Here is a 22927-nt window from a genome sequence, read left to right on the forward strand (position 1 = left end):
TTACAACAGAATAACATGTCAGATAGCTGATATTCCATCAATCACCATACTCCCCTATTTGACCTAGATAGTTTGTGTGTATGCATTAATATGCAGGCTACGTGTGCCTTTAAAAAAATGATGTAGTTCTGTCCTCGTCTATTAATGTTCTGTATTATGTCATGTTTCATGTTCTGTGTTGGACTCCAGGAAGAGTAGCTGCTGCTTCTGTAACAGCTAATGGGGATCCTAATGAAATACCAAATGCCAGTACTCTCCTGCTCAAAGGAATGCCAGCTCTTGCAGAAGCAGGGAAATAAAAATGTGACTAAAACAGGTTTCTCTCCATTTGTGGGGGGAAATATGGCAGTAGTTTTGAGCTGAATCTACATAGTAGTGCAGCAATGCCCAAATGACCAAATGTAAGCAAAGTTGCTACCTTATAAGATGTTGACAATACTGTCAGCACATCCATAGTGAAATGAATTCTCTGCTAATATGTAGAAATAAATACACCCCATTCAATTATTCTGTACAACTAGAAAGGCAACTGTATTCCAAATCAATACACACGAAATAGCTGTATGATGTACGCCATTTATGATACAATGGCTTTATGATCAGGTTTATATGGTGTGATTAAAGCTGATTCAAAACAATGATACGAAACAAATCAAAATCATTTTGATGACAGACACAAAACTGGTTTGCAGATACAGTTTTTAATGTATCACAACAATGAGCAACAAACATACTTGATGAACTATTTCCAGAAGTTGTTCAAATACCATCTACAATAAACGTCATTTCAACTATGACAACAGGTCTGTGACAAAAATAAAAAATAAAAGTTTCAAAACCATGTTATTACCGGTGTAACGGTACAGTTGAGACCTCAAACATTACAGTAACAAAAACTAATGAGACTACTCTCTATATATAAAACATCAATAACATTTTTGGTTTAGTTTATTTAAAGTTTTAGCCATAGGGGCTTCTTCTTAGTAAACCCTCAGGATGCATTTCCTATGTAACCAGGACTTAGAATACATATTGTGTAGGATATGACTGCGCCGTGAAATTCCCTTTTGACACCCAGAAGAAAACAATCCCAATATCAACCTTTTGAAGGCTGTCCTCTCTTTAGCGTGACACAATCCATCCGTTTGAAACAGTTTTTTTTTATTCTTTCTTTCTTTTTGGCTGCTGTGCAGTTGCAACATTTATGTACAGTTCGTTATGTGTTATCGTACCATCCTTTTGGTTGTTGGTTTGTTAGCTTTTACCAGTCCTTTAGTGTGGGAAGCATTGTGTTTGCTGCTAACATCTTAGCACGTGATGCTAGCTGACAGTTCAGTCTGGCAATGCTTTAGCCACATTGAGGGGAAAGGCAAGAAGCCAGGTTGGGAAAGCCTTTGGGATCAGGACAGTCGTTGGTGTTTGTACAATGGCAGGATTGCACCTATACGGAGGCCAGGACGTCTCTTATGAAACACAATCGTAAAAGTGTCTTCAGGATCAAAGTAAATGTTAAAATACTAAAAATCCAAATCAGAACATTTAAAAAGTTTCACACAAAAAAAGAGAATAAAAAACGAGGACATTTTGCATTTAAACTTTGAACGGAAAAACAAAAACACCTGTACTATAATAAAACGCAAGAGGAAATGTTACTGGATTTCATCGTTTGAAACAATAACTAAGCATGATTTGATTTTAACCTGTCAAACAGTTGCATTACATGCTACTTGTTCATCTCAGAATAGGAAATACCAAAAGCAATACAGTTTTGCATTTCTTCATATTAATAAATTTGTACCATGCACAGCCAACTACGAATATGTACAACAGCTTAGCTCTCTTTGTTCACAAGCCTTTTCCTTTCATACAAATAGCCTCTTGTTACTTTGGAATGAATCACATTGGCTTATCTTACCAAACTAGAAAGTGATTCGTAAAAATGTAACACCCTTTGACAGCTTTCACATTCTTTAAGTTCCACTGCAAATAAAAGAAGACCAAAACAAAATGAACATAGAATGAAAACAGCAAAGCAAAGCGATCCATGGGTCAGTATTCAGTCTGTTGGAGAATTTATGGCGAGCAAAAATAACATTACACAGTAGCAGCAACATTTTGTTATAAGGTAATACTTCGTAACGCATAAACGTCTAAAATAAACTGAAGAATTAGTGTTGACTTTGCATGATTTATCAACTGAAGTGTCCGGAAAATGTAGCTATGGACTTAATGGCAGTGTATAGGTTTAACACTGTTATCAGTCCTACAAGCACTGGGGAAAACGTTTCATTATATCAAATACATGCTGTAGTCCCCCTTTTTAAAGCAGCATATTTGCTTATGCAAATATTCATACCTTTTGTTAAAAAAGAACAACATTTTGACCGACTTATACTTTAACAGTTTCAAGTATACAGTACTACTTTTATGGACGCACCAATTGTTAAATAGGTTACTGGGATGTTAGGCGTCAATCCTCTAACACATGTGGACCAAAATGCTGCTGCAATAAACACAAAATAATAATTAAAACAAACAAACATACCAACGGAAAAAATCTATTAAATTAACACATGGGTCTACCAAAATAATATGACTAATAAAAAACAAACCAAAACAAAATAAGTGCACTATAGTCCAGACACAAGCAGGTACCATAACAGTACAGCAATTCACAAATGAAAAATGTCTTATTCACATAATTAATCCTCAAGAGTGTATAAAACTAGAGTTATTACCTCTTCAGAAAAGGGTGTGAGCAGAGATACATGAGAGAAGGTAAGAGTTGGCACAGATTAGTATATTCTACAAGAGAAAAAGAGGGTTGGATATAGACACAGTTTGTTGTAATACAAACTGCAAAACACAGGGGAATCATACACATATACTTCACCATTCTAAAATTCCCTCAGTGGCAAAACCATACTGTCTTTGTAGGGTGGAAACTAAAAGGATATGCACGCTGTCCATTGTAACAGTAATATTGTCTCTCTTGGTACTCTACACACATCAAGGAAATGCGTCCGATAAAGCTTGACATGTTTTGGTTAAAAGCCAAGTGTACCCAGGCTCGTTGCTGCTTTAACAAATGAGAAATGTTATGTTCTGACCTGAGAATTTAAAGCTACTGAATTACACCTATCTAGACTAAGAGAGATTCTCTTTGAGGGTTTTCTGGATCGTCATCCCATACAGTACATGCTAGCATTTGGAAAACAATCCAGCTGAGGTGCAATTTGCTATCATGAGTTTTTGGCTTGAAACAAGCTCCACGGGGGAGCCTGAGAGATCTTTTCCTACTCCGTGTTTTTGTATACAATATAAGCTCAGTCAAGCATCTGCAACAGTTCTGTCCATAACAAAAATCTATCAATATCTTGCCAGCATATCAATATGGGAAAAACAATCCTGAGTCAATCATTTGGTACTGTAATTTTTTGGGTTAGAGAAACTTTGGAACTGCAGTTTAAAAGTCTTATTTTTGTATTTTATTTTTTTTAAAGCAAGGGATCCTGTTTTTCACCTCCTACACACTGAACATATCCATTCTGATACTGCTGAAGCCTGCGTCTAAGCCGGAGGTTGGCTTAGCCTTGGCCTCCAACACCTTATCTAAGTCATCCAGCTTCTGGCTTAGCTCGTTGTCAGACTCATCTGAACAATTCTTGTTGGGTAGGGAGGTGGGAACCCCTGAGACGCTGCTGCAGGACGTTGAGGTAACCATTAGAGGCAAGGAAAGGGGAGGAAGAGGAAGAGGAGAAGCAGACGGGGAGGAGGAGGAAGAAGCAGCTTTCCGGGCGGTGGCCTGGAAAAGGATATTTGGCCAGGACTTGATGGATAAGCGAGAGAGATGGGGAAAGGTGTTATTAGAAGGAGGAGCTGCAGACTGCGAGGTAGATGTGGTGTTGACAGGAGTAGGTGTGCAGACAGAGTGAGGTAATAATCTAGCATGCTCTTTGGCATTTCTCATTGCTTGTTTGATTGTTTTCTCTTTGTGCAAGCTCGACTGGAGGTGTTGGCCAAGTGCTTCATTCCCGTTGACCACCACATTACAGGCGATGCACGTGTACTTGCTCACTGCCTGTCTAAGAACTGTCTCCTGCGGGTCTGGAAAGGGGTTTCCGAAGTAGCAGAATGACTTCTGGTGATGCACTGCGGAGCCCTCATCGCTGAATACCTTATGGCACTTCCTGCATATGAACTCGTGCTTGACAGATGGAACAATGAAAGCGTCAGGAAAGTCTGTGGTACTTTTGGTTTCTGTTGGCGATTCTACTTTTGTGCTTTCTGTCAAAGAGCCTTTGTTGTTGTTGGTGTCATCCATAGATTCTTTTGGTTTGAAGGAGTTGGAGTTGCTCTGCACACATGGTGAAGGCACCTTCACAGGGATTGGCTTCTGCTTCTGCTGCTGCTGTTTATGATGCTGATGTTGTTGCTCAAGCTGCTGCTGCTGTTGCTGCTTCTGCAGGGAGTCCTGGAGAGACTGCTGGTACTGCTGATACTGCTGCAGGAGGGCAGTGGGATTCATCCCCGCCATGGCGGCCTGTGGGATGGCAGCAGGTCCGTATGGGAACAGGTTCTCCATCCCGCCGAACGGAGGGAAGTATCCCCCCGCCTGCATTCCTCCAAGGAGCTGGGGCGAAAAGCTGTTGGCGAAGCCCGGGAGGAAGTAAGGCAGGAACTGGCCTCCCAGGAAGGAGCTTGGGTCTGTGGCGCCGGCCAGGGCGTTCTGAAGAGCCTGTAGTTGAGCGGCATCCAGATGGCCCTCACTTCCTGGTTTGCACATGGCTGGAGACTGCTTTTCCCTCTTCTTGTTGTGGCTGACGTTGGGGGTCTGTGGACGGCCGCCATTCTCCGCTTCTCTTTCCTTTGCCTTCTTATGGTGGTGCGGTTTCTCTACTGATTTCTTGCTGCTGCTGTTGTTGCTGTCTCTCTCTTGGTATTTTCTGTGCTGCTCAATGTGGTTGGTTGAAGTCAGAGGAATGGAGGAAACAGGAGGAGGTGGAGGAGGAGGAGGAGGTGGAGGAGTCTGCAGAAGAGTCTTGGTTGGGGTAGTGCTGAGAGACATGGCAGGAGAGGGGGTGGCTGGGGTGGGGAACCCAAGCATACCAGCACCGGGAGACGCTAAAGCTGAAATACAGTGGTATAAATTATATTGAAATATATTTATATTCACCCTAACATTACTATTGAAATAGTGTTTAGTATGACATTATGGAAATGTTTGCAGTTATGATTTACTTTATTTTCTTTTTTTAAAGATTTTGTTATGGATCAAAACTGTCACATGCGCCTTATGAGATACCAACATGAGGATATTATAAATATACCAAACCCACATCAAAGGAGAGAAGGGGAAATAAACACCACAAATAAAACCAATGATAAAAATGCATTTGCTTTAAACTATTATTTTACTTAGCAGTTCCACACTGAACGTTGAGATCATGCATGCATTAAAGTGTCCTTTACACAATCTCCAACGTTTGGTCAAAATATCTCTATACCCACCAACAACAACACTGTAATGGAATGAGCAGAAAAGTAGAGTAGAGAAAGAGTCTTTTGTGCATATAAAGTATGGACAATAAATGTTCATAATAAAGCTACTATTCTCTGTGTGTTCTATGTTCGTCATACTAACTCACCAGGTGTGTTGGGTGGGTAAACAGGAAGTGAGGACGGACCGTTGACCCCAGGAAGTAGTACCGGCGGAAGTCCAGAGATCCCGGGGTAGCCTGAGGGCAGGCTCAGGCCGTGAAGTGCATTGTTCTGGTCCACTGCAGTCTGAAGCTGCTGGGCGGCCAGGCTGCTGAACCCGTCGCTCCCAGCCTTTTTCAGACGATCCATCTCCTGCTGAGCCATCAGCTGACGGACCGTGGTGGGCGTTAGATAGTCCTTCTCTCTGTCCACCTGGTTGCCCAGAGTCTCCTGCACTTTAGCAATGTGCTGTTTGGAGAAGATGTGGTCACGGATGGACATCCGGGCAGTGTACTTCACACCACACAAAGTACACTCCGGCCGGGGCCCATCCGGCCCGCCTTGACTGATCATGAATGGCTTTCCGATGTTGATTTTGAACTTCTTTTCCTTGGCGCGGGCATTCTGGAACCACACCTGAATCACACGCTTAGGGAGGCCAATCTCGCTGCCCAGCATCTCACACTCATGCATGGTTGGTGTGCGGTAGTCGCTAAAGCAAGCTTTGAGGACTTTCAGCTGAAGGTTGCTCATCTGAGTCCTGAAGCGCTTGTGGCCTGGTCTCTCCCCACCACTGCCGCTGCCCTTCCCAGACCTGAAGGGGTTTCCACTTCCGAAGGGGCTGGGGGAGCTGGGGTCGGTCAGGCTGGAGGTCTCGCTCTGGTCGTTGTTGTCGTCCATGTCGTCATCTCTGGAGCTGTAGTAGGAGTAGGAGTAGGAGCAGGAGTCTCCGTCCTTGCCCGAGTAGCTAAGGGAGGGGCTCACCATGCTGAACGGGAAGCGGTCGTCGCCACCCCCGTCTGAGCTCTGGGCCTGGTTGCTCTTGCTGTCGCATCCCAGCTTGTCCCCTCCGTTGGCCGTGAGGTTCTCTACCTCGTTGTTGCCCTCGTCTCCGGTGGTGGCGTCACTTATGGCCGTGTTGATGGACGAGGTTTCGTCAAAGTCCATTTTGTTGTTGATGTCGTAGGATGAGGCCTCTGCAGAATTAATGTTAAGCCCTTCAGATTCATCACAATTTTCTGCTTTTAAGGATGAAGGGCTCAATAAGTTTTTTAACGGTGCCTCAGATGGTTTGACTGGCGTTGAGGAGGCTGCGGGCAGCTCATACTCATTCGGCTCAGTCTTGGTGGGTAGCTGTGGATACTCAAAGAAGTTGTACTTGTGTGGGCTCTCACCTCCATCGTCTTGGTTCATCAGTGGGCTATTGGGCAGACTAAACCCTGCCTGTTTGGCTTCATGCCAGTGTCTAGAGCGGATATGGCTGTCCAAAGCTGACTTGGCCTTGAACAGCGCCCGGCAAAAAGGGCATTTCTTGTGTGACTGGGAGGGCCCCAGAGCTCTGAACTGTCCCTTTCTCTCTCGGGCTCGTGTGTTCTGAAACCACACCTGCACCACTCTCTTCTTCAGGCCGACCTCACGGGCGATGTGATCCAGCATCTTCCTTGTGGGATTTGAGTCCAGCAAGTATTTGTCGTAGAGGATCTCTAGTTGTTCTGGGGTGATGGTAGTTCTGAGACGTTTGTCTCTGTGCTGTTCTTCAGTCATGTTTCCGTTATCTTTTTCATTGGATCCATCCTCTTTCTCGTCTAGTTTTCTCTTCATGGAGCCAGAGCCGGGACCTGAGGACAAACCAGAGCCGCTTTGAATTGGCATCTGGAGTCCTCCCGATAGCAGCTGGCTAGTCATCAGAGGATTATTGGGGTCAAAGATCATATAGGGCATGTCCATGGGCCTTTCCAAGAACTGGGAATGGAGGAACTGGTTCTGGGCAGCCAAGAAATGCATATGCTGGTGCTCCTGCCATAGCTCAACACTTGGGAAGGCTATCTTGCACTGGTCGCACTGGTATTGGAGCATCTGGGGAGGGAGGCTGTTAGTGAGGGAGGAGAGGGCGAGGGAGAGGGGGCTGGAGGGGATGGCGGCTGACTGAGGCTGGGAGTGGGGTCTGGATATCTGGGGCTGGGAGGTCTTCTGAGGGGGTGGCTGAGGGGTGGAGGCCTTGGAGGTCTGGGCTCTGGTAGAGACTTCATCATAACTGGGGAAGGGGCAGGTTCTGGCTCTTTAGGTCTGGGCTCAGAGGGAGGTTCAGGCTTGGGCGAGGTCTTCCCCAGGTTGGGGCGAGGGGAGGGCATCAGAGGGGAGCTGGAGCCTGAGCTAGTGGCTGTTACATGATGATGCTTGGATGACTCTGGGTGCTTGGCTGGGCCTGGCTCTCCCATATCCATGTACTCTTCAGATTGGTTGTCCTCATTCCCTTCCTCATCCTCGTCCTTGTAGCACGTCTTCTTCTGGTGGGTGATCAGGTCAAAGATTCGCGGGAACACCACACTGCATTTCTTGCACTGGTACTGCATGTTGCTGGTGCGGATGTAGCGCTCATTCGTCAGTTCTTTCTTCTCGTTGTCTTTAGCATCTGCCTGGTTCTCGTAGCTCTTCCGGGCCTTCTGGCGGGCATTTTGGAACCACACAACGATGACCCTCGATGGTAGGTTAAGCACAGTGGAGAGCTGCTCAATCTCATCGTCTTTCGGGTAAGCGTTTGTGTCAAAGAAGTCCTGCAGGACCCTCAGTTGGTAGTCAGTGAACCTTGTCCTGGAGGACCTCTTGTTCATAGTGGCATCAGTCCTGTAGTACTCCAGTGTACTATACTGGGACTCCAGCCTAATATCCTCCAATGTGGTAATAGGTGGAATGTTGAAGTTATAAGGAGAATCTTTGCTTCGTTGCCTCTCTTTGAAGAGGGTGTTACGGAACCAGTGCTTGATGACTTTCTGGGGGAGGCCGGACTTGTCGGCCATCTCTTGAATCTGCTCCTCATTGGGCGAGTTGTTGATGTCAAAGTGCGCTCTGAGGACCTTCAGCTGGTCGTCCGTGATGCGGGTTCGGGGGCGTTTGAACTGGGACTGCCTCAGGAAGTTTGGATCGAGGCCTAACTGCTGCTGACAGAGCTGGGTGAGATCAGAGGACAGGGAGTCCATTGTAGGCAGCTGCAGGGCGAGTTGAGGGTGTAAACCTTGGTGCTGGATGGACTGCATCATCAGAGGGGGGAAAAGGGAGAAATCTAGTGGGACGGAAGAGGGAGAAACCTGTGGGGGTGCAGAGGGTGGTGGAGGAGGGGGAGGTGGGGGTGGTGGCTGGGGCTGGGTAGCCTGTTGAGGGGCAGGTGATGGGGCCTGGGTCTGGGGCTTGTTCATGGAGTTGGAGGGAGCTTGCTGGGTGGTCACTGGGGCTGGTGGGGGAGGAGGAGGGGGAGGCGGAGGTGGGGGCGTCTCTGGAGAAGGGGGGTTAATGGGGTAAAGCTTGTCATAGGCCTCTCTGTACTGCTGGGCAAACTTCTCCAGCTCTACATAAGGGAAGAACTGTCCGTGGATGTGCTCTTGGTGGCTTTTGAGAATGAGCATGTTGGAGAAGAGCTTTCCACATATCGCACATTCCAGCTTGTCGTTATTGATCTCCACTTTTTGCGGTTGTTGTTGTTGTTGTTCTCCTTCTTTGTTTTTCTTCTGGTTTTTCTGCCTGTTCTCATTGTACTGGATGACCAGCTCAAATCCAAAGTTCTCCAGAAGGGCCTTGGCAGCATTTCCTCTGGCTCCTGACACGATACGTGGAGGAGGAATCAGTGGCTCGGGAAACTTGGACTTTTTGTCTTTGTTGTCCTTTCCTCCCTCACTGACTCCATCCCCTCCGTTATCCGTCTTTGTTTTGCTCTCCTGTTTTTCCAGATGCTCTTCTGCCTCTCTGGACATCTGTATGTCAGACATTGACACAGCATTGGGCTCCATTTTGGGCTTGTGGCTCTGCAGTTGCTGGTTTTTCTGCTGCTGGAGCTGCAACTGGGATGCTTGTTGCTGCTGTTGCTGCTGCTGTTGAGCCTGCTGTTGAGCCTGCTGCTGAGCCTGAGCCTGCTGTAGCTGGTGTTGCTGCTGCATCTGCTGCTTCAGGTCTTCCAGGAAAGAACCAGTCAATCCTGGCATTCCGAAAGCGGCGGCTGAGTGAAGAGCCAGCTCTGGGCTCAGGTTGAATTCTGCCCCTGGGATGTAGAAGGGGAACAGGAACTGTGGCTGCTGGAACTGAAGCAGAGCCTCTGGGGTCATGCCGAACTGGGGGAAGAAAGCCGGGTTAAGGAACTGGGGCTGGAAAAAGGCAGCCTGCTGCTGGAGCTCATGTTGGAGCTGCATCTGTAGCTGAGCTTGGGACTGAGCGTTCTGATGGCTTTGCTGTGCAGAGACATGATCAGTAGTTTGCTTTGCGTTGTTGCTGCTGTTTTTGGCTTCTTTGGCATCTACAGTGTTTTCTTTGTTAGCCGACGGCGTCACGCTTCTAGCAGTGTCTGAGTTAGTGTTGTTGCCTTGTACGTTTGGGGCTGGGCTGCTGGATGGAGCCATCCCACTAGTGTTCCCACTCCCTCCACTGCTACTGCTGGTCTCTGTTTTGGCAGTTCTAGCTTTGGTCTGATGCAGCACAGACCTCATGTGGATCTCCAGGGTTGAGCTTTGGCTGTAGGCGACATTGCAGATATTGCATTTGAATGGTTTGTTGTCTACATTGTTGTTGGTCTCTGCAGGAACCGGGCTGGAGGCCTCCTGGAGAACCTTCTTCAGCTTGTGCAGGTGAGAGACAGAGTTGTAGTGGACCAGGAGGATGTTTTTCTGGGTGAAGGACTCCTTACACACCGTGCACTTGTATGGCCGGGACGGGTCCAGGAACTTCTCCATGGTGAAGTTGGGGCCTTTCCTGAAGGGGAGGGTTCGCTTAGTTTCGGCTCCCATGTCATCTAGCAACGAGCTACTGTCACTTCCTGTTGGGCTGGCCTTCTCTTCCAGATCCAGCTCATCGTCTTTCTCCATTTCCTGTTCGAAAGCCTGCTGGGCCTCCTCGTAGGCCCTGGCCTCGCTCTCGGAGAGGAAATCTCCGTTTACCGGCAGGCTGCCGCAGAGCTGCTGGACCTCAGCTTCGTTCAGCTCCGGATGTCCGTTCTCCAAGTGCTTACGGAGCGCCAAGAATGTCCGGAAGCTCCGTTGGCAGAGGCTGCACATGGTGGCCGCCCGGATGGCATGGTACTGGGAATGTATCTGCAGCTTCTGCATGGTCTTGAAGGCCAGGCTGCAATGGTTGCAGCGGTATTTGTAGACGTGGCGGTCGGAGACCGAGAGCTGCTGTTGCTGCTGGCATCTCTGGAGGTCGTTCAGATGGTCCTGGAGGGAGTCAGGGCTCTTTCGATCCTGCCCGACCACAACAGACCTCTTCCAGTCTGGGGCTTCAGACCCATCCTTGGGGGGTTTGAGTTCCTCTCCATGGAGGTCTAGTTCACTCTTGCCTTGGCCTGTGCTGTTCAACTCCTCCTTGGAACTGTTCCCTGAGAAAGGACAATGAAAAACCAATTAAATTCATGAACAAAAGACATTGTACAAATGCACTGAATATCATGTCTGGAAATGTAAAACTTGTCTGGTGAAAATAAATAATATTTTGTTTCATTTGTGTAGCAGGGCCCTTCTACAACCCAAGGACACTTACTGTAACTCAAGATGGTGAAATAATTACACTTTCCAAACAACCTCAAAACAGTGCATTCAATACCGGCAGGGGTAAACGTGCTCTGTGTACCTGTGGGCTTTCGATACTTCTCAGAGAGAACAGCAGAAGCATCCATCAGAGACAGAGCGTTGTCTTGTCCAGGTGAAGGATGCATCATGTTATTGGGCACCATCACATCAGGCCCAGCCACCTATCAAAGTCACACAACAACAACAACTTCAGCATCTTGATCATAACCATCCATAATTGCAACATGCATCATAACAAAATGGTATTAAAAAGCATCAAAATATAAAATGTAATGTAATAACGGATCATCTATAATTGAATAACTATAATATTGGTGCAGGTGCTACTGACAATATTTGTAACTGATATTAACAATAATGATAGTGCAGCGGTTAAGATGTTGAGTCAAAAAGTTCACCGCAAATATAAAAAAAACATGCTATGGAGGTGCACTTTTCAACTAGCCTCTCAACAATTAAAAGAGCTCATTTTCAGAAAGTGGAATTTGCCAAGTTTTCTGTCAAGTTTATGGCGTATTATTGGGAGAGTGGGATAAACGCATCGGACATGTTTTCTAGGACTGCACAGTGACAGCACTGACCAGAGTTGGTTATGGGACTGTAGGGAGCACTGGACAGCCAAGCCATTTTTCTATTTGCCATTTCAACATTATAGATCTTAAAAGTGATTCAAGAAAACTCTCTAGAAAACCTTTAGACCTTGAGAAGAATGTACTGTACGTGCAATGCCATTAGAAGCAAATTAGATTTTTCCTCCGCATTTTTTCTCAAGTTATCTATGAATCAAACATACGGTCATAAGCAGTTTCTCAACACAGTCTGGAGCCACACTGTGCAGGTGTGTGAGGTGGAGCTGCAGGTGGATCTTGTTGCTCAGGACGTCTTGGCACAGTGGGCAGCTGATCACTGGCTGCTGCATGGAATGCTGGGATACCACGTGGAGCTGTATCCTGTTGGCGTCTTTACTGCTGTAGTTACAATAGGGGCACTGCTGCGCCTGCTGGGAGAGAGAGACAGCATGGTTATTACTGGGAAAATACTAGAGAACAGAACAAGTAACTATTGCGAACAGGTAAAAACATGTCACTTTTAACAGTACTGAGAAACCTAGACGACAGAGTGCTCCGAAGATGTCTCATGCACTTAGGGCTAAAAGATTGAACTGAATTTCCCCTCAGCTAAACAAATCGTAACCACCCCCCCACCCCTGTTCTCGTCCCACTTTACCTTTACACACAAAATGTAGATCAAGCGCCTTTCCATGTAATGCACTTAAGCCCCCCGACTCGTGCAATTTTATTAGTGGGAAACATGATTGGAGGGAATTTCTAATCAGGAGATTAGAGCTGACAAAGGTGTGTCGCCTCCCCGTCTCCCGCCTAGCCCTCATTACAGGGAGTACTCCTAAAATGGCCGCCCCCAGCCACCTGCCTTAATGTAATCCATTTCTGAAATGACTCAGGCCTCCTTCCACTCAGGGCCCTCCACCAGACAAGCTAATACTTCATAATCTAATTTAAAAACACATATCATTTAAAGACATGCAAAGAGAGAGGACTGGGAGAGGGCCTAGCCTTGCCTGGTGCAGGCAGGTAGGCATTCCACTTAAGAACACAAAGGAGCGAGAACGTTCTATGGATGATGCTAAAGTGTTCTGTCAGTGAGGGATTAGTTTGGGGTTTACCCTTTGAGTTCTGTTGACAGCACACTACTCTCTAAGACATTTACTCTTAGCATACCGGCTAACTGGTTAAATATAGCTTTACCTGACGGTTTATCATGGAGTATTAGCAGCTAGCTTAGCATACCTGCTCGCTAACGCTGGTCTTCCCCTCTGCAGACTTGGGCCTTTTGGGCGGGCTGTCATTCTGTCTCTCTGGCAGCATGGAGCGTTTTCCCACAGCGTTGGATCCAGGAGACTCTTTAGACAGAGAGTTCACTCCTAAAACACAAGACAGCACAGAGGAAAATTATTTGATTGCTTTGTATCTCTGTTATAAAAAAATATGTTCCAGTAAAATCCTAGTTCTCAATGGATGAAGACAAAAAAAAGGTCAATTAATCAATGTCTGTCACAAATCATGTGTATCAAATTAAAAAACAGATGGACACGTGGTGATTTTCATCGTGATTTTCATCTTTTGACAGACATTGGCTGTGGGGCTCGAAGTGTCGACCTATTGTATCACCCTCCTAATTATCATTCATATACATTGAGTCATTCTGCCCCGAGGACATGGAGAAATGGAGAGAAAATCAAACCAGCCTCATTATCACAGCAAGACATAAACAAAATGTTATGGTAATATTATACACTTCATTAGGCCATATGCATCTAGCACCCCTCTTCCTCCAAACACACACACGTACACAATCAGGCAAACATGTACACATACACACGCATCTGCACACACACACGCTAAATATTCAAGCCGTTTCCTGGTCACGGCTGGAGGTGGGGAGGTGGTTTACGTGACTGCAGCAGAACCCAATGCTAAGAGATCAGCCTCTGGTTGTATATAGAGACGCTGTTGCCCACTGATAAATCTTTCATTACCTCATCCTTAGATACAGCCAAACTGTGTATGTGTGTGTGTGTGTGTGTTTTTAGCTACACTCTGCCAGTGCAATTTACTCTCTCTGCACAACACAAAGAAACAGCAGTAGCACCCCACTACGCTTCTCTCTCTGTCTCTCTCTTTCTCTCTGTCTATCTCCCCCCCCTCTCTCTCTCTCCATCCCCCTCTCTCTTTATCTATCTCCTCCTCTCTCTCTCTCTCCCTCCCCCCTCTCTCTCTCTTTTTCTATCTCCTCCTCTCCCTCTCTCTCTCTCTCTCTCTGTCTCTCTCTCTCTCTATTTCCTCCTCTCCCTCCCCCCCTCGATCTCTCTCTCTTTCTTTTTTTCTATCCCCTCCTCTCCCTCTTCTCCCTCTCCCTTGTCTGGTTACAACAAGGCAATATTGTGAGTCTCATTCTTGCAACTCAACCCTTCACTGTAGTCACACAAATACAAAAAGGAAAAAAGGAAAGCATTGATACATGTAGAGAAGAAGAAAACAACATTTTGTATTCCATATTATTCCCTGCCCTGTATTTGTGCTCGGTGCATATCAATTCCTCCCACTCGTTCATGCATTTCAATTCTGCTGCAGGAAGCGGACTTTAACTTATTTTATATGTAATCCCCCTATATCTGCAGTCTGAAATATTGGCCTGTCAAGAAAAGTGACAGAGTGAGGGGAAGAAGAAAATAAAAAAAGTGAGGGAGAGAAAAGAAATCACAATGTGAATTTTCAACAGCATCCGAGAAATTCTCTGCAGCCTGGAATATGAAGGTATTTTATTCACCCTCCGCTGGTCTTTGATGGCCCTGCAGTGCTGGTGTGTGTGTGTGTGTGTTTATGTGCGCATGCTTGTGTGTGTGTGTGTGTGTGTGTGTGTGTGTGTGTGTGTGTGTGTTGTGCGCATGCTTGTGTGTGTGTGTGTTATGTGCGCATGCTTGTGTGTGTGTGTGTGTGTGTGTGTGTGTGTGTGTGTGTGTGTGTGTGTGTGTGTGAGAGAGAGAGAGAGAGAGAGAGAGAGAGAGAGAGAGAGAGCCATGTCACATACATCTCATAACAGTAAACCCTACCAGCTCATTGGCCAGTTGGGTCTGGTCTCGTCGCACCCATCACAATCACCTGACCTTTTCTCTCCTTCCCTCCATTTATTATGACCGTTTCTAATTTCATCTTTCAATTTTCTCCCTCCATCTTCCAGTCAATTTACAACTAAATTACATCCAGGAGGAGAGAGGAGGAGATTGCTGGACAAGAGGTAGTTGCAAACACACTCCCAATCTGGCGAGGAGAAGACAGACGTGTAGCCCCCACTGACATTGATTGTCATCATATTGAATGTGAATGTATAGCGTGTGTGTGTGTGTCCTACTGATTTCTCTTCTTAATCATCATGCTGTTTTCATCAAGGCTTATAGCTCCTTCACAGTCAAGGCGGCACTCTGAAGAAACAAACTGTCACGCAACCTTGAACATGGACAAAATGGAATCCCTCTTCCACCACTTTACACAGGGCTGAATGGCGAGCGCCGCAAATGCATCATATGCATGCGACCATTTCAAGACCCACACAGTGGAATTCAAAGCTATAGATGCCTCTCATCCATATTGTAAGTGGAATGACACAGAGCCTTTCACGAGATGATGTGATCAAGTTGAGTAGGGAAACTATGTACCCTACATCTATGCACTTGACTGTAAATGATAGCTGGTGTCTAATTCCCTGCTACCTATCTCCATCTAACACTGTCCTTTTCTTCCTTGGCCCCTGAATGGTCATAAAGAAAATAAAAAGATGTGGGGAGAGAGACATCTCATTCTCCTTTGTTTCTGAGCCTCACACTTAATGACGCTCCTTTTTTGCTCTCCCATTTTCTCTCTCTCTCTCTGCGTGTCCTGATGCTGTGCAGCACGGCGGAGAGGCAGTGGGGCGATGAGGCGAAGGCTAGAACAGGCCTGACAAGGTTCCTCCTACAATGACAAATGGCTGGCTACAGCAGGACCTTGGCTGATTAGATAAATCAAAAAGTGATTTATGACGTTCAGACCGTTTGCATTGCAGGAGAGAAAACAACCATGCTACCCACCCATCTTTATTTACTACTGTCAATGGTAGTTAGGAGGCCAAGTGTATACACAGTCACACGTATACACACATATACACGCACACACGAATGTGTGCATGACGTACACAGATGCACACTCAAACACATACACCAGTGTGTCCAATTCAGTTCTCTCTTGAACACCAGGATAATTCTGTCCTAAATTGTTCCTCAAAAGCAATGCCGACAATAGAATGGCCCCTAATGGTTTTCTCACATACTTATTTCTGCTTGCGCCCTTTACGGTAAATCTAACGCAGCAAACTTCATTTTCACAAAAACTAGAGGTTCATGTGTTATCACGTGTTATCACATTTTTCTTTAGAAATATACAATTACTATCTAATCTTTAAACATAAACAATCTATTACATTTAAAATAGAGCAATACAATATTGGGTACAAGTCAGTAAAATAATATATATTTCTAAGATTTTGTTAAGAGGGCTCTGCTGGTCAGAGGCAGGTTGGATTTACTATTCAATTTAGCAGTCCTGAGATTTGGCAGAGGGGCTTAGGTTACAGGGCAGTAAATTTACCCCGACAATGGACAGAGAGAAAGAGGGAGGGTGGGAGAGAGGGAGAGAGAGAGAGAAGGTAGAGAGAGCAAAATGGAGGGAGAGAGATAGAGAGGGGGGAGAGGAATTGAGGGAGAGCAAGAGAGGAGCGATGGGTGGGGAAGAGAGAGAAAGAGAAAGAGAGGAGGGAGAAAAGGGAAAGAGAAAGGTTGATTTAGAGGCCTAGTGGTCAAAGGTTATGCATTATCCTGACCTCAGAGTCACCTGATAACATTAGAATGCCACACTTTGAACGCTACACTCCCACAGCCAGGCAAACAGCAGCACACTAAGTCACACGGACAGAGCAGCACAGCCAGGCAAACAGCAGCACACTAAGTCACACGGACAGAGCAGCACAGCGAGGCAAACAGCAGCACACTAAGTCACACGGACAGAGCAGCACAGCCAGGCAAACAGCAGCACACTAAGTCACACGGACAGAGCAGCACAGCCAGGCAAACAGCAGCACACTAAGTCACACGGACAGAGCAGCACAGCCAGGCAAACAGCAGCACACTAAGTCACACGGACAGAGCAGCACAGCCAGGCAAACAGCAGCACACTAAGTCACACGGACAGAGCAGCACAGCCAGGCAAACAGCAGCACACTAAGTCACACGGACAGAGGCACCTAGATGTTTTCAAGGGGAACTGATGACCAAATTAAGTATATTTTAATTAATGCCATTTTTTTAGGCAATCTATTTTTATTTGTTGCCTTTGTTAATTTTCTCATCCTCGACCTGTTTTTAATGAGAGATAAATATGAAGGGAGCGGATGTCACATTTGACAAATTGACCAAGACATTCACCCTCGCAATGATTAAAATCAAAATAAAACTAATAGCTGTAGGCTTATAATTAAATATGCTAATATGTTTAATATATTTTAATCTAACATCTAGGAACGGCAGAGATTGACCAACCTTAATTTCAAATCTGGCTAAATTTATGGGACACATCCGTGCAAACAAACATGTTTTGCAAATAGGAATTTGTTCATCTAAAATATTCCAGATTTGATCTCGTTTGCATACTTTTTCCGTTTCGTTTCACTCATCTGTAAAATTCAAATTTGATGAGAAATGAATACAACAACATTGGGCCAAACAAACAATGACTAATTTCCTTGCTAATTTGAAGCAGGTAGAGTCAGTAATTTCCTTAGTTGACAGGCTGATTTTCATGCAAGGTCTTTGTTTAGTAAGATATTTATAAAGAGAGGCCCCTAAGCCATACCACTGACAAGCTCCATCTCTACACTGCACAAAGCAATCTGGAATTAATCCACATAGGGACATTTGCATGGAAAATGAAACATGGGATTAAAATTAATCTAAAATGACACTGGATTAAAAAAAGACAATGTCAATGAAGCAAGGGAAAAGCTCTCATCTCTCCCTCTCCATCTCCTCCCTCTCTTTTTCTCCATCTCTCTCTCTCCACCCCTCTCTCTCTCTCTCTCTCTCTCTCTCTCTCTCTCTCTCTCTTTTATCTGTGACTCTTTGTTTAAGAGATCTTGGTCTTGGATATGTGGAGAACAAACAGTACTCTCTTGGTTTGTGTTTAAGCTGCCTCCCCGGAGTCTACTGCTGTGTGTTTTACAATTATCCTCATCGCAGATTGGGCACAGAGATGGACGCACTAAATCTAAATCTCACTTTTTAAGCTGGAAAAGAGCAAAACAAGAGCAGAGCACAACAACAAGCAACCAGACTAGGCCAGAACAGGCCAAACCAGACCAGGCCAAACCAGACCAGGCCAGACTAGACCAGACCAGGCAAAACCAGACCTGGCCAAACCAGACCAGACTAGACCAGACCAGGCAAAACCAGACCAGGTCAAACCAGACCAGGCCAGGCCAGGCCAAACCAGACCAAACCAGACCAGGCCAGACTAGACCAGACCAGGCAAAACCAGACCAGGCAAAACCAGACCTGGCCAGACAAAAACAGTCCAGGCCAGACTAGACCAGGTCAAACCAGACCAGGCCAGGCCAAACCAGACCAGGCCAAACCAGACCAAACCAGACCAGGCCAGACTAGACCAGACCAGGCAAAACCAGACCAGGTCAAACCAGACCAGGCCAGGCCAAACCAGACCAAACCAGACCAGGCCAGACTAGACCAGACCAGGCAAAACCAGACCAGGCCAAACCAGACCAGGCCAGACTAGACCAGACCAGGCAAAACCAGACCTGGCCAGACAAAAACAGTCCAGGCCAGACTAGACCAGGTCAAACCAGACCAGGCCAGGCCAGACCAGGCCAGGCCAAACCAGACCAGGCCAAACCAGGCCAGACTAGACCAGACCAGGCAAAACCAGACCTGGCCAAACCAGACCAGGCCAGACTAGACCAGACCAGGCAAAACCAGACCAGGTCAAACCAGACCAGGCCAGGCCAGGCCAAACCAGACCAGACCAGGCCAGACTAGACCAGACCAGGCAAAACCAGACCAGGCCAAACCAGACCAGGCCAGACTAGACCAGACCAGGCAAAACCAGACCTGGCCAGACAAAAACAGTCCAGGCCAGACTAGACCAGGTCAAACCAGACCAGGCCAGGCCAGACCAGGCCAGGCCAAACCAGGCCAAACCAGACCAGGCCAGACTAGACCAGACCAGGCAAAACCAGACCAGGTCAAACCAGACCAGGCCAGGCCAAACCAGACCAAACCAGACCAGGCCAGACTAGACTAGACCAGGCAAAACCAGACCAGGCCAAACCAGACCAGGCCAGACTAGACCAGACCAGGCAAAACCAGACCTGGCCAGACAAAAACAGTCCAGGCCAGACTAGACCAGGTCAAACCAGACCAGGCCAGGCCAGACCAGGCCAGGCCAAACCAGACCAAACCAGACCAGGCCAGACTAGACCAGACCAGGCAAAACCAGACCTGGCCAAACCAGACCAGGCCAGACTAGACCAGACCAGGCAAAACCAGACCAGGTCAAACCAGACCAGGCCAGGCCAAACCAGACCAAACCAGACCAGGCCAGACTAGACCAGACCAGGCAAAACCAGACCAGGCCAAACCAGACCAGGCCAGACTAGACCAGACCAGGCAAAACCAGACCTGGCCAGACAAAAACAGTCCAGGCCAGACTAGACCAGGTCAAACCAGACCAGGCCAGGCCAGACCAGGCCAGGCGAAACCAGACCAGGCCAAACCAGACCAGGCCAGACTAGACCAGACCAGGCAAAACCAGACCTGGCCAAACCAGACCAGGCCAGACTAGACCAGGCAAAACCAGACCAGGTCAAACCAGACCAGGCCAGGCCAGGCCAAACCAGACCAGGCCAAACCAGACCAGGCCAGACTAGACCAGGCAAAACCAGACCAGGCCAAACCAGACCAGGCCAGACTAGACCAGACCAGGCAAAACCAGACCTGGCCAGACAAAAACAGGCCAGGCCAGACTAGACCAGGTCAAACCAGACCAGGCCAGACCAGACCAGGCCAGGCGAAACCAGGCCAAATCAAACCAAACCAGAACAGGCCAGACCAAACCAGGCCAGACCAAACCAGGCCAGACCAAATCAGACCATGCTGCTGGTAATGATGCTGCTGGTAATACGGGGGTGTAAATGCATTTTGATTTGTATTTTTTCACCTTTATTTAACCAGGTAGGCCAGCTGAGAACAAGTTCTCATTCACAACTGCGACTACAACTGTGACAACTGCGACTCTCATTTACAACTGCATTGACTTTAGTCCCTGCCACTGACATAGAGCTGAGCGAAAGATGACTAGCTCGATGTGTGTGTGAAATGAGAGATAGATGACTAGCTCGGTGTGTGTGTGTGAGCTGAGAGATAGTTGACTAGCTCGGTGTGTGTGTGTGAGCTGAGAGATAGTTGACTAGCTCGGTGTGTGTGTGAGCTGAGAGATAGTTGACTAGCTCGGTGTGTGTGTGAGCTGAGAGATAGTTGACTAGTTCGGTGTGTGTGTGAGCTGAGAGATAGTTGACAAGCTCGGTGTGTGTGTGTGAGCTGAGAGATACTTGACAAGCTCGGTGTGTGTGTGAGCTGAGAGATAGTTGACTAGCTCGGTGTGTGTGTGTGAGCTGAGAGATAGTTGACTAGCTCGGTGTGTGTGTGAGCTGAGAGACAGTTGACAAGCTCGGTGTGTGTGTGTGAGCTGAGAGATAGTTGACTAGCTCGGTGTGTGTGTGAGCTGAGAGATAGTTGACTAGCTCGGTGTGTGTGTGAGCTGAGAGATAGTTGACAAGCTCGGTGTGTGTGTGAGCTGAGAGATAGTTGACTAGCTAAACGAATAGCCCTCGCTGTCTCTCTCAGCTCTCCTTCTGCTCCACCGAACCCAACATTATGGAGGTATAGCATGCAGGAGGGAGGGAGAATAAGGTAGAGAGTGAGGCCATGTAATATTCATCTTGGGCATGGATTTCCATCTCATCCATAAACAGGCCATGTGATGTGAGTGGATATTTGGATAAATTCGATGTAGCCAAGCCAAGCAAGGGGACGGCCAGACCAGATGCTAGCTAGCTCCAGGGGATGTTCTTGTTAGCCATTAGAACACAAGGCCTCGCCTCTCTGATCATGCACCACCATTCTTACATTACAAATGGATGCAGATGATATATTTTGTCTGTGTCATTTTTTTTCTCTTTTAAATTCCCATTGAGCAAAAAGCATTGTGATGGGGACATACATTGGCCAGGGTCTATCAGGCAAATGATGGATGGAACTAAACAAAAGAAAAAAAGAGAGGGGGAAAACTCATTTAAGGGTTACAAGGATGTGGTGCGATATTAGTAAAACACATACATGCGTGCTGTCTAATCCTGCGCTTATGAAAAATGAATATGTCATTGGAGAGGGCACAAGTACAGGCAAGATTAATACAAGGAGCTTATGAATTACAAGCATGCCAACTGATTTGATTAAAAAATAATCTGGGGTCTGGTCACTGGATGGTTATATTCTCTAATTTATCCTCTCTCACTCACTCTCTCTCCCTCCTCTCGCTCCCCATCTCTCTCATTATCTTTCTCTCTCATTATCTTTCTTTCTTTCTTTCTCTCTCTCTCTCCTCTCTCTCTCTCTCTCTCTCTCCCCCCTCTCTCTCATTATCTTTCTTTCTCTCTCATTATCTTTCTCTCTCTCTCTCTCTCTCTCTCTCTCTCTCTCCCCTCTCTCTCATTATCTTTCTTTCTCTCTCATTATCTTTCTCTTTCTCTCTTTCTCTTTCTCTCTTTCTATCTCTCATTCTCTCTCTCATTATCATTCTTTCTCTCGCTCTCTCAATTCAATTCAACTTGCTTTATTGGCATGACGTAACAATATACATATTGCCAAAGCTTATTTTGGATATTTACAATGTTAAAATAAGAAGAATCAAAATGGTCAATGGGACAACAGTAACAACAATAACCAAGGGTCAAAATAACCATACATTAGCAATAACAATAAGCATACAGTAGAGTACATGTGCAGGTTGATTGGTCTGTCAGACACTGTCCCTCAACTTATGGCAGGCAGCAATATAGTGCGCTGCCAAGCCACAGCTCTCTGTGTCTCCCCCAACAGGACTGGTAGTCTATTCTCATCAGAGAGGTATTTGAAACCTTGAATAAGGGTTTCAAATTAGGGGAAATTACACACTCTAATTGTTTAAGATTTTTGACATTTAGTCAGGAAATGCAGCTCTGTCTCAGGTTCTGCTGTGGTGCACAGCCTTTCCTCTACAGGGAGCCAGGTTTTCCTGTGTCTACCCTTCTCAATGGCAAGGCTGTGCTCACTGAGCCTGTAATTTGTCAAGGTTTTTCTAAGGTTTTGATCAGTAACCATGGTCAAATATTTAGCCACAGTGTACTGTCGATTTAGGGCCAGATAGCACTGCATTTTGCTTTGTGCTTGTGTTTGTGTTTCCCAATAAGCAATATAGTTTATTTTGACTGTGTTGTAATTTATTTTATTCTGATTGATTAGATGTTCTGGTCCTGAGGCTTCAGTGTGTTAGTAGAACAGGTTTGTGAACTCAGCCCCAGGACCAGCTCTTGGCATTGCAGGGCTTGTTAATGATATGAGAGGGAGTCACTGTATTTTAGATGTTTCCAAAACTTAATTGCTCTTTTTTGAGTTTTTGTTATTAGTGGATATTGGCCTAATTCTGCCCTGCATACATTGTTTGTAGTTTTCCTCTGAACATGTAGGAGAATCTTACAGAACTCTGCATTACAGGGTTTCAATGGGGTGTTTGTCCCATTTGGTGAAATCTTGTTTTGCAAGGGGACCCCACACCTCGCTGCCATAAAGTGCAATTGGTTCAATGACATATTAAATTAGTTTTAGCCAAATTTGAATAGATATTTCAATTTTTTTTATTTTAATTTTAATGGCTTAGAATGCCCTGCGTGCTTTCTCTCTCAGTTCATTCACTACATCATTAAGGTGTCCAGTTGAGCTTATT

General features: G+C 46.2%; 1 protein-coding gene across 1 annotated transcript in view; it reads right to left on the reverse strand.

Moving 5' to 3' along the window:
* Positions 1 to 682: 682 nt before the first annotated feature.
* Positions 683 to 22927, reverse strand: part of zfhx4 (zinc finger homeobox 4) — an 88204-nt gene continuing 65959 nt past the window's right edge. The window contains 6 exon segments of the mRNA XM_065007065.1: positions 683 to 5130; positions 5649 to 7706; positions 7709 to 11056; positions 11308 to 11428; positions 12061 to 12267; positions 13076 to 13209. Coding sequence (XP_064863137.1) covers positions 3527 to 5130; positions 5649 to 7706; positions 7709 to 11056; positions 11308 to 11428; positions 12061 to 12267; positions 13076 to 13209 — 7472 coding nt within the window. The 3' untranslated portion in view covers positions 683 to 3526.

Source organism: Oncorhynchus nerka, linkage group LG22 (genome assembly GCF_034236695.1).
Source record: "Oncorhynchus nerka isolate Pitt River linkage group LG22, Oner_Uvic_2.0, whole genome shotgun sequence".
NCBI classification, from domain to species: domain Eukaryota; kingdom Metazoa; phylum Chordata; class Actinopteri; order Salmoniformes; family Salmonidae; genus Oncorhynchus; species Oncorhynchus nerka.